Source organism: Carcharhinus amblyrhynchos, chromosome 1 (genome assembly GCF_965287045.1).
Source record: "Carcharhinus amblyrhynchos chromosome 1, sCarAmb.v2.hapA, whole genome shotgun sequence".
NCBI lineage: Eukaryota > Metazoa > Chordata > Chondrichthyes > Carcharhiniformes > Carcharhinidae > Carcharhinus > Carcharhinus amblyrhynchos.
In genome coordinates this window covers 97957552-97979730 of record NC_137324.1, presented here as the reverse complement: position 1 = coordinate 97979730, position 22179 = coordinate 97957552, and the positions used below count along the sequence as shown (strand labels likewise).

Genomic DNA, 22179 nt, shown 5'->3' with positions numbered 1-22179 from the left:
AGCCACGTGTAACAAATACAATATGAAATACGTTACAATCTAAATTACACAAAGCTTTTAAAGCACTTACTGATTTGATATTTTTTCAGAATCTTAAGGAAAATTTGTAGCAGAATTTGCCGTTCTATTAAAGAACAGGCTCCTGATATTGTGTTACTGGTCTATGTGAGTCATGCTGCAGTGCTATTGGACCAAATGATTCATATTGCAGTGATACTACATTCTAATTCACAGTATCTAACAGAAAAAGAGCATGTCATATAATAAACATAATTTTGGTCTACATAAAATTTTATTTTTAAAAACAAAACTTAAGGTTGAGGATTTTGGTCAAAGTATCGACAAATTTTAAGGTTTCCATATCATCCTTGGTCCAATTGGGACATTAACCATGCAATTGAGATAGCTTTCACATACTAATTTCCACTGTTCTCAGGCCATATTATTGCACTCTGTGTTCATCCAGATAGAGCTTTGTGCAACTAACCTGAACTGAATATTCAGAGTGTCCTAGCTCTTATTTGAAGGAAGCAATCTGCTTTGGCTGAGATCAAGGATTTACCAGATGTGGAATCCCAGATTTGAGACACACAATTTCCCAATGGAGTATGATAATTTATCACCTTGCAGGGCCACTGTATTGAATGATTCAGGCCACCTTTTCATTCCTACAGCAGAGTTGTAAATATCTGCACAACCTAACAAACTGACAATCAAATTCAACATAAGTCGTCAGTGAACAACCAAACATCCCACAACAATCTGCTGTTAAACATGTAATGCAATTTCCAATAGAGGTTGCAGTTTAAACTCAGTAACTGAGATCGTTCCAAGCTCAAAAAAAGTCTAAATTGAAAATCTACTCTATTAATTTTGTATGCATTTTTTTTAAATAGAAAGCTTGGAGGACTTTAAGGTGGCAGCATGATATATTATTCAAGTCAGATATAGGAAATACTTGAGTTTTACTGTTGTAAGTCATGCATCCAACTAAATACCCCCCCCCCCTTCCTTTTAACTGTGTTAATGAGTGATAATGGACAATTAGTGGGAAGTTATGTTAATTATAGGGCATCTTTCTATGTGTGCATATAAAAGTTACATGTTCAGGAGCACCAGAACACTATAGTTAGCTAATTTTCCCTGAAGGCACTGAGGAACATGGTTTATGGGTGGCAGCAGTCTTTCAGTGCATTGCCAAAAGGGCCAGGCTGCATTTTTGGGCTTAGACAGTGAGTATCAGTAGGTGAGTTTACGCTTTTTATAGCCAAATAAGACCCTTCTTCGGGAGGAGGGTCATTGAGAAGTGATCAACAGTGGAAGCACAGGTTTTCTTTTCTTCCTAACTCGGGGGCACTCATTCCAATGAAAGCACTTCAAACAGTACCACAGCTGAAAACAGTCAATTTAGCACAGGACAGGAACTGACTTTATGATGTATTTAGATAATGTATCAAGTTGGATGGTAACATTATGCATTTAATAATTCTGGAGCTACTCAAAACCTAAAATTCTTCTAACTGGGTGAATTTTATAGTGACCACATCCATTGGCTGAGAAGTGGGTGGAGTAAACCCAGTGTCTACCCTTATTTTCTGTGGTTTGTTCAATTCCACATTTAACTTGCCCCATTGAAATTGGGGATCCCAGGCAGTTGGAAGTCTGCATTATTTGGAAGAAGTTTGTTAATTAGAGAAAATAAGAAATCGAGCGACTCCATGGCAGAGTCCAGCTGCTTAAGGTGGGATGGTGCTGAGGACAATTGGGCATCGGAGAGGTCAAATTTTGTAAGATCACACAGGGCATGAATGCTCAATACTACACCACAAAAATTGCTTTGAAAGCTGAAATCTGCAGCTGCCCCTTCAGGAATAGTTGATTACCCTGGTGTCTGTTATAAGATCCTGATTTGCACAGCTGAGTGAGACTTGTACCTGGAGGAATGAAATGCAGCAACTCCATCCATTAGTAGCCTTGGAAAGGAGTTTCCTCTTCCAAACTGATAGCCATTGTGGCTTGGGGCCTATTTTGTTGAGGACTTCTATACAGGCAGTGCGGCCAGGAATGCCTCCATGTTGAATGCTGCAGTGCCCCACACCCTCCTACCTGCCTTAGTGACACCAATTCTTCCAGTGAAGCTTCCAGCCTGATATTGCAGGCTCTCAGATAGGTTTGCAGCCTTCATAACTTGCCTATTCTCCTTAATAGGATGGCAAATGCGGAGGGAGCCAATTAGGAGGTTGCCTCCCGGCAGCTTGCATCATTGAGTATGCTGAAAAATTGGGTCAGTTTGGGACCCCCATATGGGCCTGATGTCTGGGTTCTGCTATTCGCAGGAAAAGTCCAGCAATCCAGCCCAATGTCACAGATGAGACTGGATTTAAAAATAGATTCAAGTTATCATCACCCCAACTGTTCCAAATTCTATATATTAATTTATCCTTGATTTAGAATCATCATTTGCAACAAATATCCATTTAATTTTAATTAATGAATGCTTTAAAATCTGAATATGTAGTAAGTGACCGTGAAGGAACAATCTATGTTCTACTTGAGCCAGTGACCGTATCTCATCACCTTTCATGATGATCAGGTCAGCACACTCATGGACTATACATCGTAGTTTTTTCATTCTCATACGTTCTCTCTCCTTTTTCAAACAATCAATACCAACTTAATTGAAAAGTTTTTGTTGAAAATGCATCTGAATTTTGTCCACAACATTTTCACTTCTAGCTGTTAGAGAAAAAAATAATTTTGAAAGCTTTATTATTCTAAACAGTTCTTTGCAAGTGAGCATCCTTTGAATAATTTCTTGGATTTTTGTAGTCAGTGGCAAAGCAAAGATGCTTAACACTAACCTCTAGGAAAGTTACCCACAAAGATACAATGATCTTTCTGTGGTGTGAGTTTCACCTTTCCCAAATTAATTTGCATCTGACACCAGTCAGGAGCATAATAGGTATTCAGCAACAGTGACCTCATCGATCAAGGTAAACAGTCTAAAGAAATCTCACTAATAGAAAACCAGGAAATAAAATGTACTGATTAATTTTCACATTATAATTTTTACAGACAGCAAAATAAAGATTGTGACAACAACACATTTAAAGTCATTAAAAATCTATGGGCAGATTTACACAACATCTTTCCTAGTACCACTGAAGGCAATGGATTTTTGAATAGTTCGCTGCACTTTTGAGCCCTACCACTGGCTCTACGTAAATAGACCAGAGAGGCCTATTTATGATTTAGTATATTGTTAAAAATCCAGTAACAATTCATTAACAGCCCAGATCTTCCAGGAGCAACAATCATCTCAGACTGCTACTCCACTCGAATTTTCCTTCCCCTTCCTCGATGATATTCCACATTTCTTGCTGGGTCTTCCAAGCCCAGCTGTCTCAGATATGCAGAGTGCAACAACTCTCCGAAACTTTATCATTGCTCTGTAGAATAGGGAGAAAGACAGAACATATCCACCCTCTGAAGGGATGGGCTGTTGTATGACAGATTTAATGTCCGGTTAATGTAATTGAATGGGTGAATATTAGTGAATGGATAGGGTAATAGAGTGGCTAAGTGGGCAAGGTAAGTGGGTAGGGTGGGCGAAGCAAGTGGGTAGGATGGCAAATGGATGAGTGGCAGGTAAGTGTGGTGGCAGGTGTGAAGGTGGGTCAGGAGGGGTAGTCAGATGCTCGGGAGGGTAGGGAGATCAGGAAGGATAGTCCACTCAGATCAAGGGGATGGTGATAGGTTGGAGTGGTAGTTTGATTAGGGGGTAGTCAGCCAATCAAAAGGGTGGTTGGATGCTTGGAAGGGCTAGTTGGGTCAGGATTTCTTCAGGCTGTTAGGGTATAGTCAGAAGGTAGCACGGGGTGTTAAGTGACTAGAAAGAGGATTGTGTGGTTACCCAGTAGTTAGACCAGGTTTTTTCTGTCTAACTCTCCTTAACTTTCCAGGCAGGTGCATTACAACTATCCAAATTCTCTGACACTAACATTTGTGGAGGGTCATGGGCAGCAGGGAAATTGCCCATCAGATGTTGAAAATTCCCTGGCAATTCCCACACAGGTAAGTGCATTTGTATGTCCACTGGATCCCAATGTTTATCTTGGATCATATGTTCAGATTCAGACAACCTGGAGATCATAAAATTTGGGGCAACATTTCCACAGAGGGGGCAAGTTTAACAGTGATATTACAACTTGAAAGAGAATTTCTCATCGGTTTGGCGATTTCCACAAGATTCCACAGGGAATTCAACAGCATGTGTTATGGAACAAGAGGCAGTAACTATTAAATTTGTACTTTGAACTCTGCATGTGTGGATGGCAGATGTAGTAGGGTAACATCTACAAAATAACATTTTCATCATAATTACAGCTGCAAAATCTGGGCATCATCTTGCTTAAAGAATATTATGCTTCAGCAGGTTTATAAAAGTGTTGATTGAATTTTAGTTGCTTACCTCAAAGAGGTCGGATGATTCATTGCCATATTGGTTAGATATAATTTCCGATTGGTCACTGTACCACTTGAGTCCACCCAGAAAATTTTCTGTGTCTAAATCATTTACATCGAGCTCAGAAAGATCAAGTTCAGGCAGATCCGAACACAGCGGCTGATCTTCACCAACTAAAGCAGCACACTACAGAGAACAAAACAGAGCTTGCTTTAAGACATTTGACTTTACTAATAAATTTTTCACATCTGGGATGTTATAATAGTAACTTCTGTCAAGAATTTCAGTGCCTTGGCAATGAAGTTTGAGCCAATGTTGCTCAGTAGATTCTGTTAAGAAGGGTGCAAGAGCAATGCAGTTTAACTTCCCGTTTGACCTTTCCTGCTGCATTCTCTAGGACTTACAACGAACAACTTCTTTTCAATAAATAATTATAAATAAAGAATTGCTTCAAAGTATGAACTGACTTCAAATCTTTTGCAGTTTAATTATTGGTTAAGGTTTTCAGTGCAAAATGCCATTGATAGCAGGGAAGACGAAACAGTTAACAAAAAGCCACGACTGCTAACAAAAAGATTGATTGACCTCATATTCTACCAAGGAGCAAAACAGATTTGACACCACTTGGCTTTGCAGAATGTGTCACTACCGGTAAAGTACAGGAGCCTAAACAAAGATTTTAGGGGAAAAAATATTTTTTGATTGCAGCAATTTTCAAAAATATCTAGTGCAGCTCTATATAATTACGTGGTGCTGAAAGTGCTTTGCTGCCTATATATACAGTGCAGTAGGAGGTCAAAGTTAGCGCTCAGGTTTACATTGCCAATATCTAGAAATTCAGCTCAGAGGTGAGTCTCTGATAACTAAATGGCAAAATATCTCAAGCATGTACTTGATTTTGACAGCTGAGTGAATGTCAGATTCATACTGTAAATGGGCTTTTTAAATAACTCCCTAATCTTAGGGAGTTAATGTGGAAAAATTCTGAGGAAATGTGTTGCTTACCAGTTCATGTATCTCATTGCTACATCTACACAATTGCACTGAGCAGCTGATTTTGAACATTTTTTTTAAACAACACTTCCCTTATATGGCACAATGAGCAAACATTACTGTGCTGCTAGTAAAACAACTGGCAGCTTTACATTGTTAATCATCAATCGGCATAACTTTTACCGAACCACCACATAATCCTAATGTCACAAAAACAGATAACCTTGTGTTTCTCAGTATCCCTTGTCAGATAACTGTCTCAAAAACAATTGTTATAAAAGCATATTTCTATATATTGCCCACTAATGCTCAGTGCCCCATTTTGTATACTGTTTTACAACTTGAAATCACTAGATAGTGCAGCCTCAGAAAAACCATTTGTGTAGAACTTCTCCTGATGTGAAATCATATACTTCTGTTCCGTGACATCATGAACAGAGAGTTCTGCCCACAATCCATTGCTTCCCATTCATAAATAATGTCATTGGCACACAACTTTAAGATATCACAACAAGGGGGAGTTCCACACGAAACATTTTTCTCAAGATACTGCTATTCAACACAAAATAGAAAAGCAAGGACAGCTGAGTGCCTCAGGTACACAGATATGTCCTGTTGTAACATTTACGATTATGAGACAATTTTATTAGCTTTTAGTTGATCTCTTTTCAACTTCATATTGAAGATAATAGGATCTATTTAAAATACAAATTATAGCATCTCCATAAGATATTCTGTCAAATAACACTTGCACCTTGCCCTTTAATGAATGTCAGTGGGAACTAGAACAAAACTTTTCCAGAATAATCTTTAATATCAGTTGCTGCTGTAAATGAAAATTCAGAAAGTGCATTAAAATCCATAATATTGCACTCTTCCACTTAATTATTATTTTCCACATTAGTTGCTGTACCGAGAGAAACAGAATTTATTGGTTAGATGACAAAACATACTTCTGTGTTTCAAAACTTAATTCTTCAGCTCCTGGCTCACTCATAAAACTAATGCATGACTGAAGAAAACAGATTTGCAAATGCTAAAACACATTCTTTGACAAAACCGCTCAGCTGCTTATGAAGGAACAGAACCTCAGAGGCATCAAGGGGTCAGAAGATATTCTCAGCTTCTATATAAACTGGAATGCAAGATTTATGTCCTATGTGGTTGGTGAGCACACTACATAAAGCATGCAACAGTATAAATGCACTACATTCACATGCAAGGATACAAAACTACCTACTGCACTATTCTGAAAAATATTGGAATACAAAAAGCAAACAAAAACACTTGAATGATTACACAGCTTTTGCCACAGGAAAGATTATATTCTTTCTAGCAATTGTGTCTCAAGATTATCACAAGGTTAGCAGCAATCATCTTGGCATGTGAACACTTCTGAAGCTGAACATGAACACATAAAACCCCTTACAGAGCAATAAACTCACATGCAGGCATACCCTAAAGAACAGCTGTGAACCTTCCTGCTTTTTCTTCATGAATTGTTCCCATGCAGGTGATACAGATTTAATATATTGGTGCCTATTTTTACATTACCAGCAACACCCTTTCCATACAAACATTCTGTAGCTGTTAGACTTCTACTGTGGATGACTCAGAGTTAATGCTTGACATAGTTATTCTAGAGGAAGACTATTGTGCAAAAGAAAATCAGTTTGAGTTATCAAAATCATAGAACATATTGAAAAACTAAAGTCAAATCTTGTGTTCATACTTGTACTAAATTATCTAATTTACTCTAACACTGATCTGTTTATGGCACAGTGCCAAACAGATTACCAAATGACAGTGGGATTTTAGGTTAAATCTGAACATTATGACACAAGCTGTTTCATAAATGAGAATTGCAGTTAAAAAGAAGTCAGTGTCACCTTTAACAGCATTGAAAAATCACAGATGTGCGACTACAAACAAAGGAGACAGATAAAATTCAAATTAAATTTTCTGCCCTGCTTAACATACTGCAGGGTTGTACTAGAGAACTTTTAAGGTGAGGTTTTTTAAAAAAGTGGTTAAGTAAAGCTAGTCCTTCTCACGCAAGATAATAAAAGCCACTTGCCTGTACAAGACAGCCTCAATAATTTTCTAATAATACAAGTTTAAGACTGTTGAGGTTTAGATGGGTATGCTTTTAAGCAGCATTCTCTATTTATCTACAGATAAGCCTATTCCTATTCATTTCTGATGCAAAGATCACTGATTTATGTTTCAACTCACCTCTGTTTCATTCCACACAAAATCTTGATTGCACCTGTCCCACTCCATTCAGCTTGTGGCTTAAAATTTCAATAAATCCACAGTCAGACACAGCAGGCACACGTGTGGGGTGCTGGCCCCTTACAGAAATTGAACTGAAGGCACCTGTCTTACTACTACACTAACACTACTGTTCAGCATCACATGACAGGGTTATTAAAAGTAGCTAGTGCTGTCAGTCAGAGGTACTATTCCATGATAAATCGAATGACGTATCAAGAGGGTGGAGCTACAGCTAAGTACAGTAAATCTTTAAACTACTCAACCTTTGAATTCTTAGTCCCATGCTGCGATTAAATCCTACTTTATGAACCACACCTTCATCAGAATTCTGTCAACTGAAGAAATTAAATGAAAAAAGGCAATTTGCTTTTTTTAATATTGAAAGAAGGGTCTTACAGGGCATGAGGTTAATACTACTTGTGTCATCCTAAATTGTTTTCTTCTTATTTCTGTTAATAAGAAATTAAACATCTTTATTGCATTTACAAGGACCTGACAATGGGCAACTCTTCAATTCTGAATTCCTTTCCTGCATTTCATTTTCTGAATTACAAATCATAACAGTGAAATTCCAAGAAATTGCAATGCTGAAGTGCAGACATTCTTTAGAATTAATAAATGGGATACTTTTAAATTTGTTTGTGCAGAATAAGGGGACAAATATTTATTCTCAGGAAGGCTTGAATTGAGCTGAAATTCTCCTAAGTCAGTGCTTTACCAAAATTTACACACAAAGAAAGAACACAATATCATCTGAGTTGTTAGCCAAAACAGTAAGGTGCAGTGTTACATTATGATTTTGTGAAATTGGTATGGATTTCAGACATACTCAAGCTTTGATTTTAATCAATGTACAAAAAGGGTTGGAAACACATTTTTAGTGCAGAAAGTTAAGTCGCATGGGATCAGAGTTGAGCTGGCAAGATGGATATAGAACTGGCTCGGTCATAGAAGACAGAGGGTAGCTGTGGAAGGTGTTTCTGAATGGAAGGCTGTGATTACTGGCTTTCCTCAAAGATCAGTTCTGGGACCTTTGTTGTTTGTAACATATATCAATTATTTAGAGAAAAATGTAACCAGTTTGATTAGCAAGTTTGCAGACGATACAAAGGCTGGCGTAATTGCGGATAGCAATGAGGACCATGAGAGGATACAGAAGGATATAGATCGGTTGGAGAGATGGCAGATAGAGTTTAATCCAGACAAGTGTGAGATAATGCAGTTTGGAAGATCTAACACAGATGGGAAATATACAGTAAATGGCAGAACCTTTGAGAGTATTGAGGGCAGAGGGATCCTCGTGTACAGGTACGCAGGTCACTGAAAGTGGCAATGCAGGTGGAGAAGGTAATCAAGAAGGCATAAGCTTGTCTTCATCGGCCGGGGCATTGAGTTTAAAAATTGACAAGTCATGTTGCAGCTTTATAGAACCTTAGTTAGGCCACACTTGGAAGATAGTGTTCAATTCTGGTTGCCACACTACCAGAAGGATGTGAGACTTTACAGAGGGTATAGAAAAGATTTACCAGGATGTTGCCTGGTATGGAGAGCAATAGCTATGAGGAGAGGTTGGAGAAACTTGGTTTATTCTCATTGGAACGATGTAAGTTGAGGGGTGACCTGACTGAAGTCTACAAGATTAAGTGGTGCATCGACAGAGTGGATAGTCAGAAGCTTTTTCCCAAGGTGGAAGAGTTAATCACTAGCAGGTGTAGGTTTAAGGTACGAGGGGCAACGTTAAAAGGTGACGTACAAGGCACTTTTCTTTTACACAGAGGGCTGTGGGTGCCTGGAACTCACTGCCGGGGGAGGCAGTGGAAGCAGATCCAATAGTGACTTTTAAGGAGTGTTTTGGCGAATACATGAAAAGGATGGGAATAAAGGAATATGGTCCCCAGAAGGTTAGTGAGTTTTAGTTCATCTGGCAGCATGGTCGGTGAAGGCTTGAGGGCCGGAGGGCCTGTTCCTATGCTGTACTTTTCTTTGTTCTTTGTTCTTTTGTAGTAAGTAGTGGAGTTAATGTCTGCATCACTAAGGGTAGGATTTTGCCATTCAAATCAGGACCCCACTCTGGGCGTAAAATGAGGTCAAAGCCCTGCACTGTGTGGGGAAACAGTCACTTGTCAATGATTTTCCCCAAGCATGTTATCCAATTAAGGATAGTGGGCAGGTTCTTGAAGTTGAAGGAGAAACAGGAGGCCTACAATGTAAAGAAAAAGCAGCAGTTTGCAGACCAAAAAAGAGAGCGCACTTTCATCTTGAGCTGCCCCCTCTCCACTTTCTAAACTTTTAAATTAAGAAATGCCTTCAGCAGTCAGGCCATCATTGTGGAGGGTAATCTCTTGACAGAGTGGCATGTGGCTGCATTTGAGACCAGGGAAATGGGAAGGGCCTTAAAGCCAACATAGAGATCTGGGCATTGATCTGCCGCTGAGAGGCAGCCTCTAAGCAGCCCTCAATCCTTTCTAGGCTGACTTGATAATTCTAGACTGTAATTTTTCAGTCAGCTTCAAACAATAGGCCTTAATAACTGACAAGGCTCAAATATCTGCAGTATCTTCAGCCAGATGTGTCATGTATATTATCCATCACTGTTTTCCTCCAAAGATCTTCACCAATATAGATGCCAATCTTGAGCCAATTTGATTCACTCCATGTTATATCAAAAAACAACTGACAGTGCTGGACAGAGTGTAGGCTACAGGTACTGATAATATCCCAGCGGTGGTGCTGAAGACATGTGCTCTAGAACTAGTCGCACCCTTCGCCAAGTGTGGATCTCAAACAATGATGAGATAGAGTACAGGAAAGAGATAGAGAATCAGGTGAACTGGTGCAACAACAATAATCTCTCCCTCAATGCCAACAAAACGAAGGAGGTAGTCACTGACTTCAGGAAGCACAGTGGAGAACGTCCCTGACTACATCAATGAGAATGAAAGAGAGTTTTCACATTTTTAGGTGTTCAGTTCACCAATAAACTGTCCTGGTCCCCCCTATGCTGACATTATAGTTAAGAAAGCCCATCACCAACATCTCTACTTTCTCAGAAGACTAAGGAAATTTGGCATGTCAACAACAACTCTCACCAACTTTTACAGAAGCACCATAGAAAACATTCTTTCTGATTGTATCACAGCTTGGTATGGCTCCTGCTCTGCCTAAGACTGCAAGAGACAACAGAGGGCAATGAATGAAGCTCCATCACACAAACCAGCCTCCCAACCATCGACTCTGTCTACGCTTCCTGCTGCCTCGGTAAAGCAACCAGCATAATTAAGGAACCCCACACACCCCAGACATACTCTCTTCCACCTTCCTCCATTAGGAAAAAGATACAAAAATCTGGGGTCATGTACCAACTGACTCAAGGACATCTTCCCTGCTGCTGTCAGACTTTTGAATGGACTTGTCTTGCATTAAATTGATCTTTTTCTGCACCCTAGCTATGACTGTGACACTACATTCTGCATTATCTCCTTTTCTTCTCTATGAATGGCATGTTTTGTCTGCATAGCATGCAAGAAACAATACTTTTCACTGCATACTATTACATGTGACAATAATAAATCAAAACAAATCAAATCAGTACAGCTACAATATTATCATCTATCCAACAATGTGGAAAATTACTCAGTTACATCCTGTCCACAAAAAGCAGGACAAATCCAATCCAGCCAATTATAGCCCCATCAATCTACATTTAATCCTCAGCAGAATGATGGATGATGTTGTTGACAATGCTATCAAACAGGACTTACACAGCAATAACCTGCTCACCACTGCTAACTTAGGTTCCAGACATCAGGACAGCATTGATCCAAACATGGATAAAAGAAATGAACTCAACATCAGAGTAACTGTCCTTGATATCAAAGCAGCATTTGTCCAAATGTGACATCAAAGAACCCTGGCAAAATTGAAATCAAGGAAAATCGGTGGAAAATGTTCTATTCATTGGAGTTATAGCTATCACAAAGGAAGATGGCTATGATTGTTGAAGGCCTAATAAATTTGTTCCCATGAGGAGTCCCTCATAATGTCCCAGGCAGAACCATCTTTTACTGCTTCATCAATGACCATCCCTCCATGATAAGATCAGAAGTGGGGATGTTCACTGATGATTGCAAAATGTGTAGTACTTGGTTCATCAGATAATGGAACAGCCTGTTTTCATATGCAACAAGTCCTGGACAACTTTCAGATCTGGGCTGATAAATGCCAAGTAATATTTATGTCACACAATTTCCAGGCAAGGATCATCTCCAAAATGGAAGAATCTAACCATCTCACCTTAACATTCTTTGGCATTACCATTGGAAATTACTATGTTGTGGATTGCCATTGACTGAAAATGTAAATGGACTAGCCAAATAAATATTGTGGTTGCAAGACCAGGTCAGAGGCTCGGAATTTTGTGATGAGCAACTTACTTCCTGTCTCCCCAAAATCTATGCACCATCTAAAAAGCTCAAGTCAGGATTGTATTGGAATACTCTCAGATTGCTTGGATGAATGCAGGTCCAACAACACTCAAGGTGATTGACACAATCTAGTACAAATCAGCCCACTCGATTGGCACCACATCTACCACGTTAATCGTAAACACTGGCTTACAATGACAAGCACACTATATACCATCTGCAAGATACACTGCAACATCTGAAAGTGCATCATCTGACATAATGGAGAATGCAGGTGGTGAACCATCTACCTGAACCTAACATTTGACATGTTACATATACATACAGGACCTAAAGCCTGTTTCAGTATCCAAGTCTCCCTTAAATGGCAGTTGGAGGCCTCCACCAAAAAGGTCAACTTTAAAAATACTCTCAAATTTTACAGTGGTCCCAAGGATTGTTCCTGGGCCCTAATTGGCCTCTTGTCAATCATCCCCCTCACAATTACCTCTTCACCTCACAATCGCATATTTTTTCTCAATTGCTTTCCCTCTCCTGATCCCCTCCAAATCCCCTCTTCCACCTCCCAATTACCAGGTCCCTTCAGATTTCTTTTCTTCTTCAGATTGCTTCCCTGCAATGATTGCCTCCACACCTCCCAATTATTTCCCCCTGAACTGATTGCCTCTCCACACTCATTATCGCTCTAGATTATAAGTCCTCTCTCAATCCTCTCCATTTCTCTGGATCCCTTCTCACTTGCAGATCATCTTTTGCCCAACAATGGCCTCCATCATTACTTCCCCCAATCTCTACCTTCTTCCTCCTAAAAACTTCTCTATTCCCAATCGCTTCCCAGTTCCAGATCCTCTGACTCCTTACAAACCCCTGTTCCCCTATTCTTGAAGATCGCCTGCCACCCATCTTCTCCAACAATCACTTCCAATCCTACTGATCATTTCTTCCCCACCAGTTCCTGTCCTGTCATCCAGAACTCCACTATCTTTCAGACTGCTTCTCCCCTAATAATCCCATGAACCTCTTCCAATCAGGTTCCCCTTCCCCATCATCTCTTGCACTCTGCTCCCCCAACAGTTGCTTCCCCACTGCTTTCCTCCAATAGATCACTTAGCCTCCCAACAATCATGTTCTCCCCTACAATCACCCGCAAAGCCCCAAGCACCATACCATCCTACCTCAAATCACCCCACCACTCCCTGAAACCACCTGCGAGTTACTGCCAAAGGCACACTGATCTAAAATTGAAATCTGCTTCCCAGTAAGCTGCCCGAGAGTGTCCATATGGTCCAATTTTTAAAAAATGCAGAATCCAAAATAAAGTTTATCTCAGGCCTACCTCTCCCACTGTTATCCAATTTAGCCACAGAGATAACAGTGTATACACAGTTTATACAGTTTACAGTATATGGAGTTTGTTTCAGAATACCTTATTTAAAGCCTTAGTAAGTTGCTGGCCATCTTATCAAATGTAAAATGGAGCAGAGAATTGATTACTGCTTAAAAAGAACAGAAAATGAGCTTACATCTATGCTATATCCCCTTCCTTAGTTCTGTATTGTTATGTGTACAATTTTTATGTTTAATGTAATTTTCATGCTACCTTGGCCACAGCATAATTAATTTCTTTGGAGACGGACAGTGAGGTCGATTTTAACTCCCTGTTCCAACTAATAAAAAGGCACACCGTGAGTTAAAGTGGAGGCAGTGTGCAACTTGATGTCTCATTTACACGACCTGCAAATTTTACTCCCAGGTTTAGGAGGCTGTCACCTGTGGGAACTCCTCAATTTAACAGTAAACATCCCACTGACCTCCAAAAGAATAACTGAAAACAATATGCAAAAGTGCAAAGGAAGTCCAAGAGTTAAATGTTAAAATAGTTACTCAATTTTTTTCATATCACATTTTCTACTTCAGTACCTGACCTACCTCACCTTCGAGGTCTCTCACCTTTGTCTAGTGCAACAGTGACCTTACTTACTGACATCTCCATAGTCTCCAACAGCAACACTTAAAAAAAAGTTACAACTTTTCTTCATGAATGGTGAAGCATTGCTTGCTGAAATACTGTGAGTAAACAAACTGCCGATTGATGACAATTTGCATGTGATGTGTGGTTTCTGTATGATGTGGGAACTGGTGGACCCCAGGGTCCATCCCAGTGACCATATCTGCAGTAAGTGCAGGTTGCTGGAGGAGCTCCAGCTCAAGGTGGATGAGCTGGCCTCTGAGCTACAGACACTGAGGCTCATCAAGGGGAGAGAGGGTGCCATTGTCAATGGGGTGCAAGTGACATCCACCTCCCCTAGACTGGCTAACTCTAAGGGTCAGGGACAAGAGGGGGCTGCTGGGAGGAGGAAGGGGGGTGAGGAGCGGAGGCCTCAGCCTCTTAATCTGCATAACAGGTTTGAGGTTCTTGCTTCCAGGCTGGACGAGAACGAGGCAGATGAGGTTGGTGAGCAAACTGCACACGGTACAGTGATGCAGCAGGACATAGGCAAAGAGAAGGGGAAAAGGAACGTAGTAGTGATTGGGGATAGTGGGGTGAAGGGTATTGACACTGTCCTTTGTCACAATGACAAAGTGCACAGAAGGGTGTGTTGTCTGCCTGGTGCTCGGGTACAGGATGTCGCAGCTGGGCTGCAGAGGAACCTGGAGTGGGAGGGTGAGAATCCGGTCGTTGTGGTACATGTGGGTGCCGGCGACGTAAGCAAAACGCAGACTGAGGATCTGGGGAGGGAGTATGAAAAGCTTGGAATGGAATTAAAAAGTAGAACTGACAAGGTGGTCATCTCTGGGCTACTGCCTGAACCGAGTGCAGACGGGCATAGGGTTGACAGGATTAAGGAAGTGAATGGGTGGCTCAGGGATTGGTGTGGGAGGAATGGGTTTGAATTTATGGGGCATTGGCACCAGTATTGGGGTAGGTGGGACCTGTTCGGGCGGGATGGGGTTGATCTGAACCGTGCTGGGACCAGAGTGCTGGCGAATCGAGTAAAGAGGACTGTAGACAGGGCTTTAAACTAATTGGGCGGGTGGGGGGGGGTGCGAGGGTAGGTGATGTTACGAGGTCTAAAGTTAAGGAGAGGGTACAGGTAAGGGAAGAGGCCGAGGATGTCCCAATAATAGCGGGAGTAGGGGGCGTGAGTATAGTTGGTGGCGTTGCAGCAAATAGGGTCCAGGTGAAGGCTGGGATGAAAGCACTTTATCTGAATGCACGAAGCATAAAGTGGATGAGCTGGTGGCGCAGATCGACACAAATGGATACGATCTGGTGGCCATTACAGAGACGTGGCTGCAGGGTGACAGGGACTGGGAGCTGAATGTACAGGGCTATCAAGTGTTTAGGAAGGATAGGCAGGAGGGAAAAGGGGGGTGCGTAGCTCTGCTGATTAAGGATAGCATCACGGTGGTAGCAAGGGATGATACTGGAGCCAAGGAGCAGAGGGTGGATTCGTTGTGGGTGGAGATTAGGAACAGCAAAGGGAGGAAGACGCTGGTGGGTGTCGTCTATAGGCCCCCGAATAATGATCTGGAGGTGGATGGAATGCATCCGAGGGTTCTGAAAGAAATGGCAGAGGTGATAGTGGATGCCTTGGTGGTTATTTTCCAGACGTCGCTAGATTCCGGGGAAGTGCCGGATGATTGGAAAACGGCTAATGTTACGCCGTTGTTTAAGAAGGGTGCCAGGCAAAAGGCGGGGAATTATAGGCCGGTTAGTTTAACGTCTGTGGTAGGTAAAATGTTAGAATCTGTCATTAAGGAGGAAATTGCGAGGCATCTTGAAGGGAATTGCTTGATAGAGCAGACGCAGCACGGTTTCATTAAAGGGAAGTCGTGTCTGACAAATTTACTGGAGTTCTATGAGGATGTGTCTAGGGCGGTAGATAGAGGAGAGCCGGTGGATGTGGTCTTTCTAGATTTTCAGAAGGCGTTTAAAAAATACCTCACAAGAGGTTATTGCAGAAGGTCGAGGGACATGGAGTTGGGGGTAGGGTGTTAGCGTGGATAGAGGATTGGTTGTCAAATAGGAGGCAGAGAGTGGGGGTCAACGGGTGCTATTCGGATTGGCGGATGGTGACTAGTGGAGTGCCCCAGGGGTCGGTGCTGGGGCCTCAACTTTTTACCATTTATATAGATGATCTGGAGGAGGGAACCGAGTGTAGAGTGTCGAAATTTGCTGATGACACCAAGATTGGGGGAACGGCAAATTGTGCGGAGGGTGTGGAGAGTCTACAGAAGGATCTAGATAGGCTGGGCGAATGGGCCAGGAAATGGCAAATGGAATTTAATGTTGGAAAGTGTGAGGTGGTCCACTTTGGTAGGAAGAATGGTAGGAAGGACTATTACTTACGGGGCGAAAAACTGCACCAGGCGACGGTGCAGAGGGACCTCGGGGTCCTTGTGCATGAGTCGCAAAAACCCAGCTTGCAGGTGCAGCAGGTGGTCAGGAAGGTGAATGGGATGCTGGCCTTCATAGCGAGGGGGATTGAATATAAAAGTAGGGGGGTCTTGCTGCAGCTGTATAGGGCATTAGTGAGGCCGCAGCTGGAGTACTGTGTGCAGTTTTGGGCGCCGCACCTGCGCAAAGATATTTTGGCCTTGGAGGGAGTGCAGAGGAGGTTTACTAGGCTGATACCGGAGTTGAGGGGGTTGAGCTATGAGGAGAGGCTGAATAAACTGGGCTTGTACTCGTTAGAGTTTAGAAGAATGAGGGGAGATCTCATTGAGACATATAAGATGATGAATGGGATGGATAGGATAGAGGTGGAAAGACTCTTCCCGCTCAAAAAGGACAGTAGGACTAGGGGGCACAGCCTCAAGATAAAAGGGGGGTGGTTTAGAACGGAGTTGAGGAGGAACTTCTTCACTCAAAGGGTGGTGAATCTCTGGAATTCTCTGCCCGTTGAAGTGGTGGAGGCTGCCTCGCTAAATATTTTTAAGACGCGGGTTGATGGGTTTTTGATAGGAGAGGGGATTAAGGGTTATGGGGAGAGGGCGGGAAAGTGAAACTGAGCAGCGACAGATCAGCCATGATCTTATTGAATGGAGGGGCAGGCTCGAGGGGCTGGATGGCCTACTCCTGCTCCTATTTCTTATGTTCTTATGTTCTTATTTCTTATGCATGATGTGCAGTAAATGTTTCGAATGCATCACATTAAGAAGTACAAAATAGCAGATGCTGAGCTGAGGGAGGAGAAGAAATAATGGAGAAATTTATGTTGTGTACAAAAGGAATGATCACATCAATGAGGAGCTGGGTGGAAGGGAGGTGGCAGAGTCAACAGAATTATCCAGAAAATCTCATGAGCCAAGTTTGCAGTGGCTTAACGAAAGGCCAGCAATGATCAAATTGAGGGAGTGGGTACAATGAGAAGTTAGATGGTACATAAAAGGCAGGTGTTAATCATTAAGACAGGATATGACAAGGCAAATGTGGGAATTTATAAGTGAAAATGAAAATTTTGAAGTCAACCTTGTGGGCACGTGCAGCTAGTGAAACTTACAGAAGATGATATGAGGCATGAGTTGGCTACAATAGATTGGGAAACATTATTCAAAGGGATGACCATGGAAAGGCAATGATAAACATTCAAGGAGCACAAGGGTGAACTACAACAATTGTTTATTCTTGTATTAGAGGTAGTATTAGATCAAAGGGAAAGGCATACAAATTGGCCAAGAGAAAAAACAGACCTGAGGATTGGGAGCAGTTTAGAATTCAGCAAAGGAGAACCAAGAGACTAAAGAAGAGGGGGAAGATAGAGTACGAGAGTAAGCTTGCAAAGAACATAAAAACTGACTATAAATTTTCTATAGGTATGTGGGAAGAAAAAGATTGCTGAAGGAAAATGAAGGTCTCTTACAGTCAGAAATAGGGGAAGTTATAATGGGGAACAAACAAATGGGTGACCAACTGAATACTTCCTTTGGTGCCATCTTCACAGAAAGAGGACACAAATAAAATACCAGAAATGTTGGGGAACACAGGGTTTAATGAGATGGAGGAATTAAAGGAGATCAGTATTAATAGAGAAATGGTGTTGGGAAACTGATGGAATTGAAGGCTGATAAATCCTCAAAGCCTGATAATCTACATTCTACAGTATTTAAGGAAGTCGCCCAAGAAATAGTGGATGCTTTGGTGATCATCTTCCAATATCTATTGACTCTGGAACAGTTCTTACAGATTGGAGGGTAACTAATGTAACCCCACTATTTAAAAAAGGGAGGTGGAGAGAAAACAAGGAATTATTGTCCAGTAAGACTGATGTCAGTAGTAGGAAAAATTCTAGAATCCATTATCAAAGATTTTATAGAAAAGCACTTGGGGAAAAAAAAGTGACAGGATTGAATAAAGTCAGCATGAAGGCAAATCGTGCTTGATAAATCTACTGGAATTCTTCGAGGATATATTTAGTAGAGGTGATTAGGAGGAGCCAGTGCATGTAGCTTATTTGGACTTTCAGAAGGCTTTTTGCCAAAATCTCACCTATGAGATTAGCATGTAAAATTAAAGTACATATGGGATTGGGAGTAGTGTATTGAGATGGATAAAAAACTGGTTGGCAGACAGGAAAATAAAAAGAGTAGGGATAAACAGGTCTTATTCAAAAAAGCAGGCAGTGACCAGGAGGGTACTGCAGTCATCAGTGCTGGGACCCCAGCTATTCACTATTGTATAGTGATGTCTTAGATGAGGCAACTGAATGTAATATCTCCAAATTTGCAGATGATACAAAGCTGAGTGGGAGGGTGTGCAGGGAGGACAATACAGAGATCTTCCAATGTGGTAAGTTGAGTGAGTGGGCAAATGAATGACAGATGCAGTATGATTTGGGTAAATGTGAGGTTATTCACTTTGGTAGTGAAAACGGGAAGGCAGATTATGATCTGAATGGCCATAAAGCGGAGAAGGGAATGTGCAACAGGGCCTGGGTCTTTTCATACATCACTCACTGAAGGTAAGCATGCAGCTGCAGCAGGCAATAAAAAAGGCAAATGCCATGCTGGCCTTCATTGCGAGAGTTTCAAGTACAGGAGCAGGAATGTCTTGATACAATTATACAGGTCTTAGTGAGGCCACACAGGGAATATTGTCTGCAGTTTCGGTATCCTTATCTGAGGAGGTATATTCTTGCTTCAGAGGCAATGCAGAGAAGGTTTACCAGGCAGATTCCTGGGTTGACAGGTGTAACTTATGAGGACAGAGTGAGTCAGTTAGGATTATATTCGCTGGAGTTCAGAAGAATGAGAGGGGATCTCATAGAAACCTATAAAAGTAAACAAGGTAGATTCAAGAAGGATGTTTCTGATGGTGGGGTGTCCAGAACCAGGGGTCACAGTGTGAGGACACAAGGGAGACTGTTTAGGACAGAGATATTCACTCAGAGTGGTCAGCCTGTGGAAAATAGTTGAGGCCAAACATTGTGGGGGGCAACCTTACTAATTGATGGGCGAGCTGGTAAGATTGCAAGAGTCAAAAAAATTGGGTTCATGCCCACTTTTCCCACCTCTTGCGATTTCACTAGCACTGGATAACCAGCAAATTCAGCCTTGCGCCCATTCTTTGATTTAAATATTATTAGTGAGTCCGGAACATAATTATCTGGGCTCACTCGTCTTTGAAACCTCACCAGTGAAGCTCCTCACATATAGTCTCCATTGGTCGTGGAGGGCAGTGGTTGCAGGGAGAGGGGAGGTGGGGGTGTGTATGTGTGTGGTGGTGGTGGTGGTGGTGGAATCTCTACCGCTACTGCACAGAACAGAGAGATCTGAGCATGTGCAATGGTGGACTCTGCTGCAATCTGCAGGCTTTCAGCTAGTTTAGGCCCTGCCCCTCCTTCTTCTCGCAGAAAAACAGATCCTGCTTCATTTTTCTTCAAAGTAGGGTCAGATTCAATTTTTAACTTGCCCAAATAACCAATGCAATTCTCTCCCACTTTTCCATTCGCCACTTAAAATTGTTTTGGCAAGATCGCCACCACCCCCACAGGCTATTGAGTTGGATGATCAGCTATGATAGTTATGAATGATGGAGCAGGCTCAAAGGGTTGAGTGGCCTCCTCCTGCTCCTACTTACTATGTTTCTATGTAAGATGGCTAAGAGTGTAGAAATTTGCATAAATGAAATAGAGTCATAGATTTGTAGAGGTTTACAGTATGGAAACAGGCTCTTCGGCCCAACTTGTCCATGCTGCCCTATTTTTTTTTAAACCCCTAAACTAATCCCAATTGCTCATATTCCTCTATACCCATCATACCAATGTAACTATCTAATTGCTTTTTAAAGGACAAAATTGTACCCACATCTACTACTACTTCTGACAGCTTGTTCCAGGCGCTCACCACCCTCTGTGTGGAAAAATTGCCCCTCTGGACACTTTTGTATCTCTCCCCTTTCACCTTAAACCTACGCACTCTACTTTTAGATTCTCCTACCTTTGGGAAAAGATATTGACTATCAAGCTGATCTATGCCCCTCATTATTTTATCAACCTCTATAAGGTCACTCCAAAGAAAAAAGTCCCAGTCTATCCAGTCTCTCCTTACAACTCAATCCATCGAGTCCCAGTAGCATCCTAGTAAATCTGCACTCTTTCTAGTTTAATAATATCCTTTCCATAATAGGATGGCCAGAATTGCACACAGTATTCCAAGTGTTGCCTTACCAATGTCTTGTACAACTTCAGCAAGACATTCCAACTCCTGTATCCAATGTTCTGACCGATGAAATCAAACATACCAAATGCCTTCTTCACCACACTGTCCACCTATGACTCCACTTTCAAGGAGCTATGAACATGTACCCCTAGATCTCTTTGTTCTATAACTCTCCCCATTGCCCTACCATTAACTGAATAAGTCCTGCCCTGGTTCAATCTACCAAAATGCATCATCTCGCATTTATTTAAATTAAACTCCATCTGCCATTCGTCAGCCCACTTGACCCAATTGATCAAGATCCCATTGCAATCAGAGATAACTTTCTTCACTATTCACTATGCCACCAATCTTAGCGTCATCTGCAAACTTATTAACCATGCCTTCTATATTCTCATCCAAATCATTAATATAAATGACAAATAACAGTGGACCCAGCACTGATCTTTGAGGCACACCGCTGGTCACAGGCCCGCACTTTGAAAAAAGTAGGAGCTATAGTATTTTAATTTTTTTTAAAGTTCGTTCACAAGATACAGGTGCTGCAGGCAAGGCCAGTATTTATTGTCCTTGAGAAAGTAGAAGTGAGCCACCTTTCTGAATAATTGTAGTCCATGTAGTAAAGGTAGACACCCATAGTGCTGTTAGATCTTATTGTTTTTCATAGTTTTTTTTGGTACAAATGAGTGGCATGCTATGTTATTTCAGAGGGCAGTTAATAATCAACCACATTTCTGTGAATCAGACATCCTGAAGTCCAATATAGACCAGAAAAGTGAAAGTCCTGCCTCAGGTCTAAGCAGGGTAACACACCAAGCTCCTCTCCCTTTTGCCACTGAACTCCTGGACAGGAAGCAGCTATTAGTTCCAGTTAAGGGCTTCAATTGGGATGAGGCCACCCTAGGCCTTGCCGACCCACATAAAATTGTGAACAGGTTAGGGTAAGGCAGAAGGACAATAAGAAGACCACCCAGGAACTATTCTGCAAACCCCCCTGCAAATTCACAGGTGGGGGACTACCCACAATCACAGTTTGAGTGCTAATAAAATATTTAAAACCAAATGGAGAACTCACGAATATATTCTTGCCTTTTGATATCAAATAATTCCAATATTTTGGACTTTGATGGTTGGATATTTAATGGAAACAATGGCATTTTTGCCCATTGCCTGAATAGCCAGGGAGATCCCATGGCGTCCCTTTAAGGCAAACCAAATTGAGTTCTAATCAGGCACTGGACAGCATTGGGGCCTTCCCCAGGAATAGGGATCCCAGAGTGGGAGTCTCTGCAGAAAGGCAGCATGGTCACCACCCACCTGATTGAATGTCCCCACCACCAACACATCATGCGGAAG

The 22179-nt window shown here is 41.6% G+C and overlaps 1 protein-coding gene across 5 annotated transcripts in view; it reads right to left on the bottom strand.

Moving 5' to 3' along the window:
* Positions 1-22179, bottom strand: part of ppargc1a (peroxisome proliferator-activated receptor gamma, coactivator 1 alpha) — a 615590-nt gene that overhangs the window by 135183 nt on the left and 458228 nt on the right. For 3 of the 5 annotated variants that reach the window (XM_080189518.1, XM_080189492.1, XM_080189537.1), the window contains exon 2: positions 4472-4651. In XM_080189518.1, coding sequence (XP_080045644.1) covers positions 4472-4651 — 180 coding nt within the window. Of the gene's footprint in view, positions 1-4471; positions 4652-5470; positions 5728-7693; positions 7846-22179 lie in introns of those variants that run through there. The other 2 variants (XM_080189510.1, XM_080189501.1) reach the window with 2 other exon arrangements.